The 18,192-nt window shown below is 30.9% G+C and overlaps 1 protein-coding gene across 1 annotated transcript; it reads left to right on the top strand.

Moving 5' to 3' along the window:
* The first annotated feature begins 14,801 nt into the window (after nucleotides 1-14,801).
* Nucleotides 14,802-17,246, top strand: LOC118040466 (uncharacterized). The gene has a single exon (XM_035047418.1). The coding sequence runs from the start codon at nucleotides 15,126-15,128 to the stop codon at nucleotides 17,085-17,087; it is 1,962 nt and encodes a 653-aa protein (XP_034903309.1). The 5' UTR covers nucleotides 14,802-15,125; the 3' UTR covers nucleotides 17,088-17,246.
* Nucleotides 17,247-18,192: the final 946 nt, after the last annotated feature.

Genomic DNA, 18,192 nt, shown 5'->3' on the forward strand with positions numbered 1-18,192 from the left:
TAACCTTTCAATACCCAAAAAGTCAGGGAAAAAAATAGACTTCTGCACTAACTTGGTGAAATTTTTTGCCAAAATTGAAGCCTTATCTGTTCCTATAATATAACCTTATCTGAAACACAGATTCAATGGTGTTCATGCAACCTAGGTAAACAGGCAGGAATCTTACAGTGTCATTACATTTCAAGCTATGAATCTGAATTGAAATTGATAATGAAACTTCTGTGGCCATCCCTCCTCTCACGTGCTGTGGTGTTCTGCAGCTTGCAAGTGGCCACCAGATAAAGAATCATGGATACGTACGTGTGAGCTGCGTGTGGAAGATGCTAAGCTTCGAAAAGAACCAATCAACTACATGCTACCATGTATCGATACGCCAGCAACACCTGTCTCAGACTCACCTGACTTGCTTGTATTCAGTATATAGCTTGATACTTGGACTGGTAGTTCAATGATTTATATGGTCGGTTTGCCGACAAATATTCCGAGCAGCTCTTCGTTTATTGTGGTTTTGTGGTGTGATTTGGCCTGCTTGAACTTGGCAAGGAAAGGAATTGGTCTTGATTCATGAGAATAATTGATTCAGAATATCCTGATTGGAATTAAAGAAAAAAAAAACTACTTGACTCTGCAGAAATCCTGAAGCGATATATCAAGACTTCAGAGGGGATCATGCCGGCGTTGAATATAAATTCTAACAGAGAAAGGAAACAAATCTACAAATCATGCAAGTCTTATGCAAATAAAGAATTCTGGGACCAGAATTCTTTCACACGAATGACAACACTTCAAGCACACGAGAATTGTTAATGACCATGGAACTGAGTGCTGGTTGATCCAACTAAGAATGCAGAGGAAAAAACAAACTGCAAGAGTGTTGATAGACCTGCAAAAGTAGAAGGTTTGTAACAAGAGCCCATTACTATTAAGCCTGCAATGGTTAGATACTAGTTTCAGCCCTAATATGAAGGCCCGGCCCACCCTGCAAGCTACAAACATGATTTCGCAAGAAATTTGAGGTTCTGTTCCAGGATTTTCAGCTCTTCAGAAATTATTCAATAGAGGAAGCGTTACGCACTGAGCGTCATAAAACACTTTAATGTTTAAGTGGGTACATATACATTAAGAATGTTGCGTTAAAAGTTGTGTAATATATTGCAAGTGTAGTAAATAAAGATGATAAAATGAAGGAGATGTGTTGGAGGAGATTATTTTTCTTTTTGTTTATATTTGAGTTAATGAGTTTTTTTCTTTTTGTGATTCATAAGTATAATGGTAAAATATTTAGAGATTACATTTACTTATAGAATAAGGGTAAAAAATGATTGTGCAGCCTATATTTTATAAGTAATTATATAAGATAACAGAAGTAAGAATAAACAATAATATGGTTAAATATGAAAAAAAATAATATCAAAGATTTTTTTTATTTTACTTTTAGTTACTACATAATCTTTGACTTGATTCAATAGCATGTTATTATTTTACATAATCTTTGACTTGATTTTTTTATTTTACTTTTATCAAAACTTGATTCAATAGCATGTTATTATTAAATATTAAAATTAATAACTAACCATGTAAATTAATGATGTTTATAAACAAGTTTAGCAATTATATTTGAGCATGGCAATCCTAAACATTGACATTCAGTTGAAAAAGCTCATCTAGAGGATTTTGTAAACATCATATTGGTTTGTAAGATATTCAAAACTATTTTAATAATACTCTGTTGTATATGTATTTGCTGGATAATCAATAAGAAAAGAATTGAGAAAAACTTATTCATTTCATAAATCTGGAACAAAAAGTATAGTGTATCTGAAAGAAGACATCTTCACATTGCCTAAACTGGATTAACATTATTATCCCATGCCTCCCTTTCTTTATGTTATTGGACTTATGCCTTTATCACAATAATTTATTTAATAAATTGTATGCCAATTCCTATTTTAAACCTCTTTATCTCCTAAGAATCTGTCGCCCAAATTTTCTCTCGAGGAAAGTAACTTCTACATTGATGACTTCCACGTTCATTGGAATATAGTCACCATCACCTTAACAATATAGCATGTTGTACTCGCCACAGATAAAGACGTCAAATTGTTTTTTATAACTGAAGATATCATATTATTGGCTCCAATTTTCTATTTTCTAGAATTCAAATCTTAAAATTAATATATGTACTGGACGAATATGAAAGTTATGATTTTAAAAACTATTTAAGAGTAATGGTCGATGCAATATGATTTCTATTATTTAAGAATAATAATGGGTAAGATTTTACCAAATCTCTTTTACAAATAATCTTCACACAAATTCGTGGAGAATTTTTTTAAAAAATTATATAAATTATATCTTGAAATGTATTTTAATAACTTAAATTATTAAGTTAAAATATTTTTTTAATATGGTAATAAGATTTTGATAATTAAATAATTAAGAGTTCAAATCTTATCATTTTTTATTGGATAAAAATTATGATTTTTCAATAATCATGGGCTGATGGGCTGATTTAACAAAAAATTTACATGTTCAATAAACTGGGTTCAAAGCTCCTCGGCCCATTTAGCACAATTCTTGTTCAAGAGATGAATGGTGAAGTCATATATAATTTGGGACTCTTGTTTTTGGGCAATTGTCTCTTTTGAACACTGAAACACAACTAGGTTTGCAATTTTGTGTACGAAAACCCAGTCAACCTTTTTCCTTTTAATAATGCATATTTGTTGAATATATTATAAACGTCTAGAAATAGGTTCTGGCAAATTTAAAAATAAAACAAATTACTTTAATTTTACTCTATTGTTACTTTAAATTTAGTATATGTAAAATAAAATAAGGATAGAATCATATTTTTATTAGTAAAATATAAAGATACTGTAAATATAAAAATAAAAACATTATAAATATCTCTTAGAAAAAGATAAATGATGCTATTGAACATTGATTTTTATACAATATAACTATTAAACATAAAACTTATGTCACAACACGAATTTCATGTCCATGACGAGCAATGCTATGGCGGTACCCCATCTGCACTAAGCCTCAAACAAACTTATCATAAAACAAATTATATAAACTTTGCGGTAGTTTGTAAACTTTCAAAATATTATTCAAAACCAATAAAAATAAATAATAATCCATAATACTCATTAAAATATAAAAATCTAATGTTTAACTAAAATAGTGGAGCACTCTAGATTAAAAAGAAAAGTCTTGTGGAAACAAGTAGGGCATACCAATCATAAACAAAACTGATCATAAACGAAAAAGCAGGAACTCTCAACAAAATCAACTTGCCAACAGAAACTAAAAACCTGAAAATAATATTAAAAAGAGAGGTGAGTTCAACTAACTCAATGAGTGAATAAATATATATTAGATATTATAAATTGGAAGCCATACATATATTAATACACACACACACACACATACTAAGTTGTGAAATACATGTTAGATCATATAACAAATGAAACCCTAAGATTTTCATAACAGCGCATCATGAGATTAGCAGTTGTGCACAGGCCAATGTGGCTCTCCCTAGTTAGGTATACAGATACAATGTGCACAAAGATAAACTGCTTTTTGTTAGTATGGAGTTTTTAACAAGTATGATATCAAGACATAACATATATTCATATAATTATCAAAGCAACTGAATGTCACATTAAATAGAATTTAATTCAACATAATGTAAATACATAACTGAATGTCATATTAAATATAATTTAATTTAACATAATGTGAATACATATTCAAGAAACTAATGATGAGTACTTTGAAATAAATCAACATATATATATATATATATTCAAAAATGTCATTCGTATTCATCATATAATCAGTATATATAGTTTTATTTATATTACATGCATATTAAAGAAATCATCCTTCTTATATGAAAAAAAAGGCAAAAGACAAACATACGTAAAACTAAAAACTATTAATGATCACAAGGAGAAACATCAACAGAACCTACAATAAATATAGAAATGACTAAAAAGTAACTCATTGCAAATAACATAAGAGATTGCAACTCTAATATAAAAGATCAAAACATAATTACAAAACCGAAATAGATCCACCTAATCAATCTCGTACATCTCCTAAACTGATCAAATTAAAAAAAAAAAATCAATCAAACCCCACTCTTTAATCAATTAGTCGATCAAAATAATCAACCACCACCATATGCCAACTAGTTAGCCGATTCATACCAACCAGTCAATTGGCACCATCAAGTCCACTGACTAGCTAATTTAGCCAACCAGTTGATCAAGATTTTAGAATTCTGATATGCCATTCTTCCAAATTTTACAGATCCTTAAAACAAAAAATAGCTAAACTTCATATCAAACGATTTTAAGCCAAACTAAAACCCTAAAATATCAATTAAACCTCTCAAATCATTCAATTATAAAATCAATATATAAATCATAAAATCTCAAAATACTTCTTTATTCTATCAATTATCAAATCTCTAGTTCAAAAAAATAAAAGATACTTACTTGTTTCTTCAAACCCCTTTTAAAACCCAAAAACTTAAGTTTAGAATCGAATTCCTTATTATTTTTTAGAGAAAAGTCACGATAAGAGAAGGAAAAGAGAAGAAGAGAAAAAAAAATCTTTGGCAAATTTTTTCTTTGAATACATAGATTAGATTGGATTCTTAAGTTATACTTGGCTTTGGGTACGATGGGTCAAACCATGGATCTTAAAACTTAAATATGGTTATTTTAAAAAAAATTTTTTTTATGAGTATGGAGATTTATAAGACATTATAAGTGTCTAACCATTAATAAAATGATTGAATATGATTAAATTTACAAAAATGTCTTTAAATATCTAATATAGAAGGGTTAAGTTTAATAAGAGAAAAGAATGAGAATCTAAGTATCATTAACTAATAATATGTTTTTTTTAAAAAAATATGAATTACCTGGTTTTTACCATAATTTTATTATTTTCTAACAAATTCATTATTTATTTGTTATTCTAAGGGTTGTCATTTTTTTTTCTTTGACCCACCGATTATATATAGCTATTAAAATTGTACTAGCTTCAAGTCAACGTAGCAAGCTCTGTCGATGATCATTTTAAAAGTTGGAATCTAATAAATATTATAGTTTTCATCATTGTCATGTCCTTTGCATTTATTAAATACAGGAATATAACTAGGGATAAAATTGTATGAAAATTAATGAAAACATAATATATATAGAGAGAGGGGTTTATAAGAAGTTTTGTGTTTTTCATTAGGGTATCTAGTGCCTGCTTTTTAAATAAATTAATTTTTATTTGTATTTTTAGATAATTTTAACATACTGATATTTAAAATAAATTTTAAAAAATAAAAAAATATTTTAATATTTTTAACTAAAAAATATTTTAAAAAAATATTATTTATCATTATATTTATAATTTATCTTTTCAATTAGAATCAAGGAAGTAGAAATCATGTACGTAAGGTATGAAGACGATACAATATAAGATGAGATGATAGGGACGAGATTGATTTGAAAATTTGTTAAGATAAATTATTTATTTTTTGTTCCTATCCATATTTGGGGGTGGGAAATAAGATAAAACAAGATATGATAATGTCTAATTTAACCCTACTGTGTATTTGCCGAGCATGTTATGATGGTACTCTCGTGTAATCTTTGCACACGGAGACAAAGCGTGTACGTGGGCTGGACCTTATACACGTACTGATGCATGCATCTACGGACCAGCCCATCTAACGAACCGACAAATTAGCTTGCTGAAGCAACTTCGTTGTATGTCCTTGAAGTCGTATTGCAGATATGGATGGGCTCTGTTTGGCAGTTAGTACTGTAGCGTATGATACTTCATGCTACGAGTATCCATTGGAGCAATGCACAAGTGTCTGGCTAGGTTGAAAGTTTACTGCGATTCTATTCGCGCAACCGTGCTTTCCAATGGAGTCTCGATTATACTTGATTTGTAAAGCCACGACAGGGTGGCTTGTGCTAGCTAGGGTATGGACCCGTGCTTATCGACAGAAATGCGTGTTTCTTGCTTGCACAAGAAAATTTCAAGCTCGAAGTGAGCCGTATTGTCGGTAGATATAGCAAACAGGTTTCGAGACGTCAAATTTATTATTTTTAAGGTATTAATTGACTTGTTATATTTGTTACTAGTTACATAACCGTGTGCTGTTGCGGGTTATTATTATTTTTTTTTTTAAATTAAGATTTAAAATTGTTAAGTCGTTTTGTGAATCTATACTTAAGAATCTTGGGTGTAGCTATAATGTTTGACCCAAAAGTAATATTTATAATTTAATAATAACATTAAACTTACATGATCCAAGTTTAAGTAGGTCTAGCTACAATACCAGACCCAATAGTCTTGGATATGAGTCCAACTATAAAGTTGTGTCTTAAAAGTGTGATAGTAAAAAAAAACTAATGAATAAAAAGAAAAAAAATATGAATTAACTGAGTTAACTCTTCCAACCAGGTTAACCCGTCAAACCTTGGATTCGTGTCGTGAAAGTTTGATAACTAAATAGAAAAAAAAAATTGACGGGTTACCTAGAATTAACTGGGCTAACCTGTCAAACTCGAGATCTATGTCATAAAGTTTAATAAGTAAATAGAAAAAAAATTTTGAACATTAATAAACTAAAAATTGACAGGTTAACCCAAAATTAATTTAAAAAAATAAACAAACAAAAGGCATCAGTTTATATAAAAATAGCAAAAAAGCAAAAAGAAAAAAAAACTAAAGGCATCAACCAATAATTAAATAAAAAAATTGATATTGATGAATGAAATTAAATAAAAAAATATTAATTAAAAAGAAAAAAATAAAAGAAAAAAAACTTATACGAAGAAGAAAAAAAAATCTAAATTAACTGGGTTAACCCATCAAACTTGAGATCCATGTCATGAAAGTCTGATAACTAAATAGAAAAAAAAATTAATATCAACAAATTAAAAAAAAAAAAAAAAAAGGCATCAGCCTTTTCACCATGGACTGCATTCTGTAGTCTATAGTGAAAGGCATAAAAAGAAAAAAATAAGCAAAAAAAAAAAAAATAAAGACATTGGCCTTTTCATTGTGGAACTTCATACAATACTAAACGATAAAATCAGAAGGAAAAAACTAATAATGAAAAAAAAAAAAATCTGAATCAATTGGGTTAACTTGTCAAACATGGGATTCGTGTCATGAAAGTGTGATAACTAAATAGAAAAAAGATTTAATATTAATGAACTAAATTTTTTTTTAAAAAAAGATTAATTAAAAAGGAAATAGCAAAGAGAAAAAAAATCATAGGAAGAAAAAAACTAATGAAGAAAAAGAAAAAATTTGAATCAATTGGGTTAACCCGTCAAACCTGGAATCCGTGTTATTAAAGTGTGATAACTAAATAGAAAGAAAGTTAATACCAATAAACTAAAAATAAAAAAATAATTAAAAAATAAAAAAACAATGAAAGAAGACAAAAAAAAAAACTAAATGCATCGGCTTTTTCACTATGGACTGCTATGCAAGTCCACAGTAAAAAGCTTAAAAAGTAAAAGAAAAGGAAAAAAAAAAAACATGTCACGGGTTAATTTTTTTTCTTTCATAAAAAATTTTAAAAAAAGACTAAGATTTAAGAGTGTTAGGTCTTTATACAAAGATATACCCAAGAGCCTTTAGGTCTAGCTGTAACGATTGACCCATGAGTAATATTTATAATATCAATAATAATATTAAACTTATATTAATCAAGTTTAAGTGAGTCTGGCTGCAACACCGACCCAAGAGCCTTGGATACGGGTTTGGCTGCAAGGTCATGTCATAAAAATATGATATTTAAATAGATTAATTAAAAAAAAACAAAGAAAAAAAACCAACAAGAAGAAAAAAAACTAATTAAAAAAAGGAAAACAAAATGTGAATTAATTGGGTTAACCCTTTAAGTCAGGTTAACCCATCAAATTTGGGATTCGCGTCATGAAAGTTTGATAACTAAATAAAAAAAAAAATTTAACGGGTTAACCCACAATTAACTGGGTTAACCCGTCAAGTCAGGGATACGTGTCATGAAAATCTAATAATTAAATAGAAAAAAAATTAACATTAACAAACTAAAATAAACGAAAAAAAATAATTAAAAAAAAAAAGAAAAAAATAAATTTTGGGTTCACTCGTCAAACTAGGTTAATCCATCAAACCCGGGATTCGTGTTATGAAAGTCTGATAACTAAAAAAAAAAAATTAACATTAACAAACTAAATTAAAAAAAAAATCATTAAAAGAAAAAATACAAAGAAAAAAACTTTAAAGACATAAAAAATGAAAAAAAAAAAAAAAAAGACAGACTGCTCAGCGTTTTACTGTGGACTGCACAATGAAATACTGAGCAATTTTAGTATATTTCTAATAGGGTTAAAATGATAGCTTTAAACTTATATACATTAATTTCTATAAGTTTATCAAATGTAATCTGTTTTGTTTCTGATAAATATAAATAAAGAATTTGTAGAAAAAAATTAAAAAAATATATATTTTTAATTAATTTATATCAGCACTAAACTGGTATTTATAAAGAAAATAACACTTTTTCGTATCAATGTGTTTGTAATTTAACTATAAAATTTAAAAGAAAACTCTTTATTCAAATTATTTGAACAATTTCTATTTAAATAATTTGATTACAAGGATGGGTCCTGGTCTGTATCAAATTCTGTCGGGGAACCGTAGGCAATTAGCTGTCCTCCCCAGTATTGTTTATGACATTGAACTTGATAATTATATGATGAATTGTGAATACGCAACCTCTGCACTCCGCAGAGATTCATATAAAATAAACCAAGTTTATAAGAGCATCCCGTGCTCGTATCAATCCAAGTTTTTGGTTAAGGTGACAGCTGAAATTAACAGGAAGGTTCTACAGCAGAACAAGACGCTGCTTCCCTTTTGTCGTTTCTTCATATGTGAATCCTTTAGACCCCATGATGTCAATTATTGGTATTCCGAATGCATAATAATGAAGTTCATGTCTTATGCAACAATCGTCGTCACGTACAATTGTGTATCTGTAGCCTCCTCCAGTCAAGTCCGAGCTCGAGCCTCGAGGTTTTCAAACCTTTGGATGAGCCAAAGGATAAAGAAAATCCAGGCATGGGTTATGTATTAATACGATTTTGTTTGTGCTACAATTTAGGTCACTGCATGCATGAAGACAGTCTTAGCACTGCGGGATCCACGTTTAAAATCTTTGAACATTGTTAATGAAAAGAAAGACAGTTGTGAATACAGTCAGGGCCTGAGTAGAGTTCAAGGGACACTATCGAATCGGACAAATCTAAATGGTAGAAGATGAAAGGGATCCATCATTGATGGTTTTTATTAGTTTGTCTTAGCTTCTTCGGAATCTTCATTGCAGTTTCCAACGGATGCTTGTGAGGGACGAGCAGAGAAAAGGTACTGTAGCCGAATTTGGGTATGGTAGGAACTTGGATTTATAATTTCCAATCGTTCATGATGTTCTTGTTTTTTTTTTTTTGTTAATTCAACCAGTGGACAATTTTCTGTCTCGCTCGTGCAATCAAACCTGCAATTTTCTGTCTCCACTTTAGTAATGCTAAATTGCAAAGCTGAAGAACTGGGAGAATTTAAGAAAGAGGTATATTTTATGAAGCGTTGTTTCTCTGAGTTTTCTTTTCTATACGCTATTCTACACTGCCCGTCTTCTTTTGATGAATCTATTTATAAGATATTAAACTAAATAAAGAAAAATCTAATCTAATAAGAAAAGGTAATTATGTTAACTTAACCGGTAGACAAGCACTCTGTTTTTTTAAAAAAACAAAAAATCAAGCTTTTGCACCCTTGACGCCAATTATATTAAATAATGAATAGACAACTGAAGCATGTGATGGTAGCAAACACAGCTTCCTTCTAATACTCGCGACAAGATTCTTGAGATGCTGCTTGAATTGTATCCCTGCCATGAATTTCTGTTCCTGATATGAAGACACATTAAAGTGAAATTCTGACTTTTTAAATGGGGCATGAATTATTGCCATGATTTCGCTGTTGCTATTTGTGTTCTGTTCCAATAATGTATCAATTAGATCTTGGCATTGGCAAAGAACAGCGATTCGCATTTGGCCTACGGATTACACAGAACTGGACTAGGGTTGTATTAGATCGCGTAAAACTGAACAGATTGCTGAAACATTTGTTTGCTCACTTGTAAAATCATGCTACATGTTCTTCTTTGGTGATGATGATCATAGAAATAATGTTTCCATCCATATGTTGATGAAGTGAATTTTTTATTTTAAGACGTAAACTAAATTTAACTTGTGCTAGCATTAACTGTAGGTCCCAGAAAGACATTAGAATTTTCTGCAGCTTCCAATGAATAACCTTGCTATACAATACAGTGGACATTAATGCAATGATCAATCACATGTTTGCTTCAGGAATATTTCAGCTCTACCTTTACTGTGCAGCCACTGAACCAAAAATCGCTGAAACAATTTACATGAGTAGCTTAGTTCTGTTCTAATTGATTTTATGAACTCCCTAAAGCCCACAATACTAGTCCTGCTCCAATTCTATCACTATGGTTTGTTTAAATCACTGCACCAGATTCACTGTTCTTTGCAGCAGCAGCAGTGCAAATAGGCACGCCCCAGAAGGTCAAGTTATTGATTCTTGCAAAAACTAGGGTAAATCTTGAACAAAATATACTCTCAATCTTGGCCTGTGAAGGCAGAAATAGAATGTTGGTTAATTGCTCAAGTTGTCTAGAGAAAACAAACCAAAAGGACTCTAATTCAATACTAACTCATACTGCTGCAGTAGTGAAAATTACAAATAAAGATACTTAGCTCTAATTCCACTTCCAGTGAGTTAGAAGAGCCCGAGAGGCGAGTTTTCAGCGCACAGAAATATCTGGCTCCGGTGAAAAAACTTGCACAAACCTGATGATTACTAGTGAGGCTAAGAATACAGATCTGGATGCAACATTATTCTATAAATATGCATACATTTTGATAACCACTGGTTCTCTCCAATGAGTAGTACCGACACCAGACACAAAGCATATATAAAGCCGAGCTAGCTCAAATTCAATTACCTTAAAACATGAAGATTTTGGATTATGTTTGTGTTAATCTTTGTTCAATTTTATTATGTTATTTTCATGAACATCAATTCATCAGCACACCCATTAATGCCTTATACTTCAAAAAAAACTTATTTCAAGAAAATAAATTCAAAATTTTATAAAAACATGTTACAATCACAAAAATAAAGTACGAGAATTAAAGGAGAAATTACAAGAAAAATCATGAGAATAATTTCTACTTTTGACCATCTAAGACTAGGCTTTCTTGTTAATTAAGTTTGCTCTCTACAATATCACAATGAAAAGAGCTCATTTGATATTATGCTAACAATTACTTTTTAAAATACTTATTAATTGGAAAAGTGTAGAAATAATATTTTTTTTAAAAAAAATTATTTTTAACATCAGCACATCAAAACGATCTAATAATAGTAAAAATATTAATTTAAAGAAAACAAATTCAAAATTTTACAAAAATATTTTACAACCGCAAAAATAAAGTATAAGGATTAAAGGGGAAATTACAAGAAAAATCATGAGAGTAAATGCTATTTTTGACCATCTAGGACCAGGTTTTCTTGTTGATTAAGTTTACTCTCTACAGTATCATCAAGAAAAGAGCCCATTTGATATTGGGGTAACGGTTGCTTTTTAAAATACTTTTTTAATCACAAATGTATCGAAATAATATTTATATATATATATATATATATATTAATTTTTTTTATATTAGTATATCAAAACAATCTAAAAATATTTAAAAAATTATTTAAAGAAAAAAATTTAAAATTTTACAAAAACATTTTACAATCACAAAAATAAAGTATATGGATTCAAAGGGAAATTAGAAAGAAAAATCATGAGAGCAATTGCTTTTTTGGCCATCTAAGACTAGGCTTTCTTGTTGATTAAGTTTATTCTCGAAAATATCACCATAAAAAGAACCTGTTTAATATTGTGCTAGCAGTTACTTTTTAAAATGTTTTTTGCTTCTAAATATATCAAAATACTTTTTTTTCTATTTTTTAAAATTTATTTTTGACATAATCATATCAAAAAAAATCTAGAAATACTAAAATAATTAATTTAAAGAAAAAAATTCAAAATTTTACAAAAATGTTTTCAAACCTTAAAATAAAGTATAAGGATTAAAGGGAAATTACAAGAAAAATCATGAGAATAATTGTTACTTTTGGCCATCTAGGACCAGGCTTTCTTGTTGATTAAGTTTACTCTCTATAGTATCACCATGAAAAGAGCTCATTTGATATTGTGGTAACAGTTGTTTTTTAAAATACTTTTTAATTGAAAATGTATCGAAATAATATATTTTTAATATTTTTTAAAAATTATTTTTGGTATTAGTACATCAAAACAATCTAGAAATACTAAAAAAAATTATTTAATGAAAAAAAATTTAAAATTTTACAAAAACATTTTACAACCATCAAAATAAAGTATAAGGATTAAAGGGGAAATTACAAGAAAAATCATGATTGTAATGGCTACTTTTGGGCATCTAAGACTGGGCTTTCTTGTTGATCAAGTTTACTATATACAACATCCTCATGAAAAGAACGTGTTTGATAATGTGCTAGCAGGTATTTTTTAAAGTGTTTTTTGTTTGTAAATGTATCGAAATATTTTTTTATTTTTTAAGATTTATTTTTGACATAAGCATATCAAAACAATCTAAAAATATAAAAAAATTATTTAAAGAAAACACATTCAAAAATTTACAATAATAAAGTATAAGGATTAAAGGGGAAATTACAAGAAAAATAATAAGAGTAATTGCTACTTTTGGCCATCTAAGATCAGGCTTTCTTGTTGATTAAGTTTACTCTCTACAGTATTACCATGAAAAGAGCTCATTTAATATTATGCTATCAGTTGCTTTTTAAAATACTTTTTAATTTGAAATGTATAGAAATAATATTTTTTTTTATTTTTCAAAATTTATTTTTGACATCAGTATATCAAAACGATCTAAAATTACTAAAAAACTTATTTAAAGAAAACAAATTCAAAATTTTACAAAAACATTTGGCAATCACAAAAATAAAGTATAAAGATTAAAGGGGAAATTACAAAAAAAAATCTTGAGAGTAATTGCTATTTTTGGCCATCTAAGACCCGTCTTTCTTGTTGAATTAGTTTACTCTCTAATGTACCACCATGAAAAGAACATGTTTGATATCGTGCTAGTAATTATTTTTTAAAGTTTTTTTATTTTTTAATTGTATAAAAAATTTTTTTATTTTTTGAAATTTATTTTTGACATAAGCATATAAAAACAATTTAAAAATGCTAAAAAAATTAATTTAAAGAAAAAAAAATTAAAATTTTACAAAAATATTTTACAACTGCAAAAATAAAGTATAAGGATTAAAGGGGAAATTAAAAATAAAAACATGAGAGTAATTGCTATTTTTTGACCATCTAGCACCAGGCTTTCTTATTGATTAAGTTTACTCTCTATAATATCACTATGAAAAGAGTCCATTTGATATTGTGGTAACAGTTGTTTTTTTAAAATACTTTTTAATTGCAAATGTATCGAAATAATATGTTTTTATTTTTTAAAAAAAATTCACATTGGTACATCAAAACAATCTAAAAATACTAAAAACATTATTTAAAAAAAAATTTAAAACTTTACATTTTACTTTAATATCACTTAAAAATTGTAAATATATAAAAAAAAAAATTTTTAAAATTTATTTTTGACATAAACATATTTAAAAAATCTAAAAAATACTAAAAAGATTAATTTAAAGAAAATAAATTCAAAATTTTACAAAAATATTTTACAACCATAAAAATAAAGTATAAGGATTAAAGAGGAAATTGCAAGAAAAATCATGAGAGTAGTTTCTATTTTTGACCATCTAAGACCAAGCTTTCTTGTTGACTAAGTTTACTATCTAAGACTAAGACTAAGCTTTCTTGTTGACTAAAACTAAGCTTTCTTGTGTGACTTCAATACATCAAAATAATATAAAAAAATTAAAAAAATTATTTAAAGAAAACAAATTCAAAATTTTACAATCGCAAAAATAAAGTTTAAGGACTAAAGTAGAAATGACAAGAAAAATCATGAGTAATTGCTACTTTTTGCCATCTAAAACTAAGCTTTTTTGTTAATCATGTTTACTCAAAAGTATCACCATGAAAAGAAAACTTTTGATATTGTTCTAACAATTATTTTTTTAAAGTGCTTTTTGTTTGTATTAAAATAATATTTTTTTTTATTTTTTAAAATTTATTTTTGACTTTAATATATCAAAACAATCTAAAAACATAAAAAAAAAATTAATTTATGTAAAATAAATTTAAAATTTTAAAAAATATTTTACGACTGCAAAAATAAAAGGACTCCTGAGTTATGTATTTTATTTTTATTTTACAAATTAGAAATTATATTAATTTTAATGCAAGCGCTTTTTCTAAAACCCTGCTCTGAATAAACAGACTCTCTGTGTACCCAGAAGAATCTTGACTGTTCAATTTTCCAAGGCATATCACCAAAAGAAAAGAAAAAAAAAATTGCAATTTTTTCTTTAATATTCTTGGAGTGTGGAAACCAAACACGTAACCGACGCGCTTGGGGTATCACTTTCTCATGTACTAATATTGCTTGATAAAGTTCTGACCAACCAAATTCCTTTCCTATATATAATGCAAGAAAGAATGGTAGCGAGTTCTTTCAATATGGAAGATAGAGAAAATTACGTTTGACCATTACAACTCCTGCCCCCTCTTCCTTTCACAAAACTCACCGGCCACCACCACCAGAACAACCACAATCTAAACCACCACCAGCTAAGGTGGATACAAAGTTATCAGGCATAGAGAACATAGAGAGCCGCACAACCAATTGGCTCTTCTCAGGGACACACAAAGGACACAGAAGCAACGCATCAAGACCCTTTTGTCTCCCAACAATTCTCGATTGTGAATTATTTCCTAACAAGCCTCGTTGATTTGAGCTCTACGATTCTAGTCCGCCTGGGCCATGGCGGACATCGTGAAAGAGATCTTGGCAAGGCCAATACAATTAGCAGACCAAGTCACAAAATTAGCAGATGAGGCACAATCTTTCAAACAAGATTGTCTAGAACTCAAAGCCAAAACAGAGAAGCTTGCTGGGCTTTTACGCCAAGCCGCTCGTGCCAGTAATGATCTTTACGAACGTCCGACGAGGCGAATCATCGATGACACCGAACAAGTCCTCGACAAGGCCCTCACTCTTGTTATCAAATGCCGCGCCAGCGGAATTATAAAACGACTGTTCACTATCATCCCTGCTGCCGCGTTTCGAAAAATATCGATGCAGCTAGAAAATTCAATAGGAGATGTGTCCTGGCTCTTACGAGTCTCAGCTCCCGCTGATGATCGCGACGATGAGTATTTAGGCTTGCCTCCTATTGCCGCCAACGAGCCAATTCTGTGTCTCATATGGGAACAAATTGCAATACTTTATACGGGGAGTTTAGAAGACAGATCGGATGCTGCAGCTTCATTGGTTTCCTTGGCTAGAGATAATGACAGGTACGGAAAGTTGATTATAGAGGAAGGTGGGGTTGCACCATTGTTAAAACTGGCTAAAGATGGCAAAATGGAAGGTCAGGAAAATGCTGCCAGAGCTATTGGGTTATTAGGACGCGATCCGGAAAGCGTCGAACAGATTGTGAATGCTGGGGTCTGCACCGTGTTTGCCAAAATCCTCAAAGAAGGTCACATGAAAGTTCAGGTTGTGGTGGCTTGGGCTGTTTCGGAATTAGCTGCGCATCATCCGAAATGCCAAGACCATTTTGCGCAAAACAACACAATTCGATTTCTCGTCAGTCATCTTGCGTTTGAGACTGTCCAAGAACACAGCAAGTACGCAATTGCAAGCAAAAATAAAATGTCGATTCATTCAGTTTTGATGGCTAGTAGTGATACCAGTCCTGATGAAGATGAACCCGCCACAAAAATTCATCATCCGGTGGATAATAAAACTCCTATCCAGATGCACAGTGTGGTGGCCAACACCATGGCAATGAGAAGTCAGACTCTTAGCAATAACAAACCAACCCAAACCCAAAATCTCTCAACAAATCACCCCAATACTAATCATCCGAACCATGCCAAAGGCAACCACAATATTCCGAAACAACAGCATCATCACCATGTGTCATTGGCCGGGACTAGCATCAAGGGTAGGGAATTTGAAGATCCTGCTACCAAAGCACAGATGAAGGCAATGGCAGCAAGAGCACTTTGGCAACTCGCAAAGGGAAACGTCACCGTATGCCGTACCATCACAGAGTCAAGAGCGCTTTTATGCTTTGCAGTTTTGTTAGAGAAAGGTCATGATGAAGTTCAATCCTACTCAGCAATGGCATTGATGGAGATAACAGCAGTGGCTGAACAAAATTCTGAGTTGAGACGCTCCTCGTTCAAGCCCACATCCCCTGCTGCCAGAGCAGTTGTTGATCAGTTACTAAAAGTGGTTGAGAATGCAGTCTCAGACCTCCTCATACCATGCATCCAAGCTATTGGCAACTTGGCTAGGACATTTAGAGCAACAGAAACCAGGATGATTGGGCCATTGGTGAAGCTATTAGACGAAAAGGAACCTGAGGTTACAATGGAGGCAGCAATTGCCCTGAACAAGTTCGCATCGCCAGAAAATTTCCTCTGCGTGAATCACTCCAAGGCTATTATTGCTGAAGGAGGTGCCAAACACCTAATTCAACTTGTTTACTTCGGTGAACAAATGGTGCAATCTCTCTCTTTGATTCTCCTTTGCTACATCTCATTGCATTGCCCTGACAGTGAGGTTCTTGCGAACGAAGAGGTCCTTATTGTGCTAGAGTGGTCAACAAAGCAGGCTCATTTGCTACAAGAACCTGAGATAGAATCTTTGTTACCGGAAGCAAAGAGTAGATTGGAACTGTATCAATCAAGAGGTTCGAGAGGATTCTATTAACTCAATACCTTCATGTAGCGTGATGAAACTCTTCATCTTTTTCCTGTTTTTGTTCTCTTTCAGTGTACATAAAGTAGCATTACTGTTATCATTAATGTCGTGGTAACTAATTGCTCAGGAAGGTAACAAAAGCTTCTCGCATTCAATTTCAATTGTTAACCAGCATCTTCTAATTATCTCCTACCGAGTAGCCTGTTTTTCATCTTGTTCTACGGATACTTGTGGACTGAGCCTTGTCTATAAGCTTCAAATTAAAACGAACCCCAGCCTGAGGTCACATATGACATAGCTCGCCATCGAATCTTGTCACCATCATCGCTACTGCAATTATCAAGGACCACCACCACCGGTGCTCAGCATCCGCCGCTTGCTATTGCGATGGTCCAGCTGCATGTCTTAAACACATGCGGCCGTGAAAGCTGCAATCCGGACTCGGCAACGTGTACTTCCTTTGTCGAGTAACTTGTTGCCAGTAAAGCCATCATGCTTTCCTGTCCAATTTGAAAATAGGGTCCATATGATTTGTGCATCATGCCAGGCTCAGATGACAACAAATCTCACCAGTATTCGTCGGAATCACATATTGTTGTGGTAAGGCTGACATCCTAGCCATCGTCCTTGTTCTGGCTGAAAGAAACTAGTCTCCAATGTTAGTGGCGTTTTCTGATGGCAAATCTCAAGATTAAACATAGAGGTAACTAATCATGAAGGGTTTATTACAAGCAAATTCAACGGTACGATGTGTCTATGTTGTTAAAAGTAGATAGTTAAAGTTTAATTTGATGATTAATAATATATTCTGACAATGACAATACCTACCTAAATACTCCATGAGATTTGAAGCTACTCAAAACTTTTGCCATTTTAATTAGTTGAGTTAAATACTGGAGCTTGAGCTTGAAATGATCATCTTAATTGATAACACGTAGAGTTGTTAGGTAATAAGTCTCTGTTTAGAGGTCTCAAATCCTTGGCCTGGTCATGTCTTGAACTGAGTCTGGTTCTTGCAATAGCCTCATTTGATGTTTTACCCAAATATTTATTTTAGTAAATTGAATAAAGGAATTAATATGTGCTAGCTGTGCATGGTCTTAGGCCATCACTG

Source organism: Populus alba, chromosome 4 (assembly GCF_005239225.2).
Source record: "Populus alba chromosome 4, ASM523922v2, whole genome shotgun sequence".
Taxonomy (NCBI): domain Eukaryota; kingdom Viridiplantae; phylum Streptophyta; class Magnoliopsida; order Malpighiales; family Salicaceae; genus Populus; species Populus alba.

Excerpts from the sequence above, each read along its gene's own strand:
- LOC118040466 (XM_035047418.1), top strand. The coding sequence starts at position 15,126 with ATGGCGGACATCGTGAAAGAGATCTTGGCAAGGCCAATACAATTAGCA.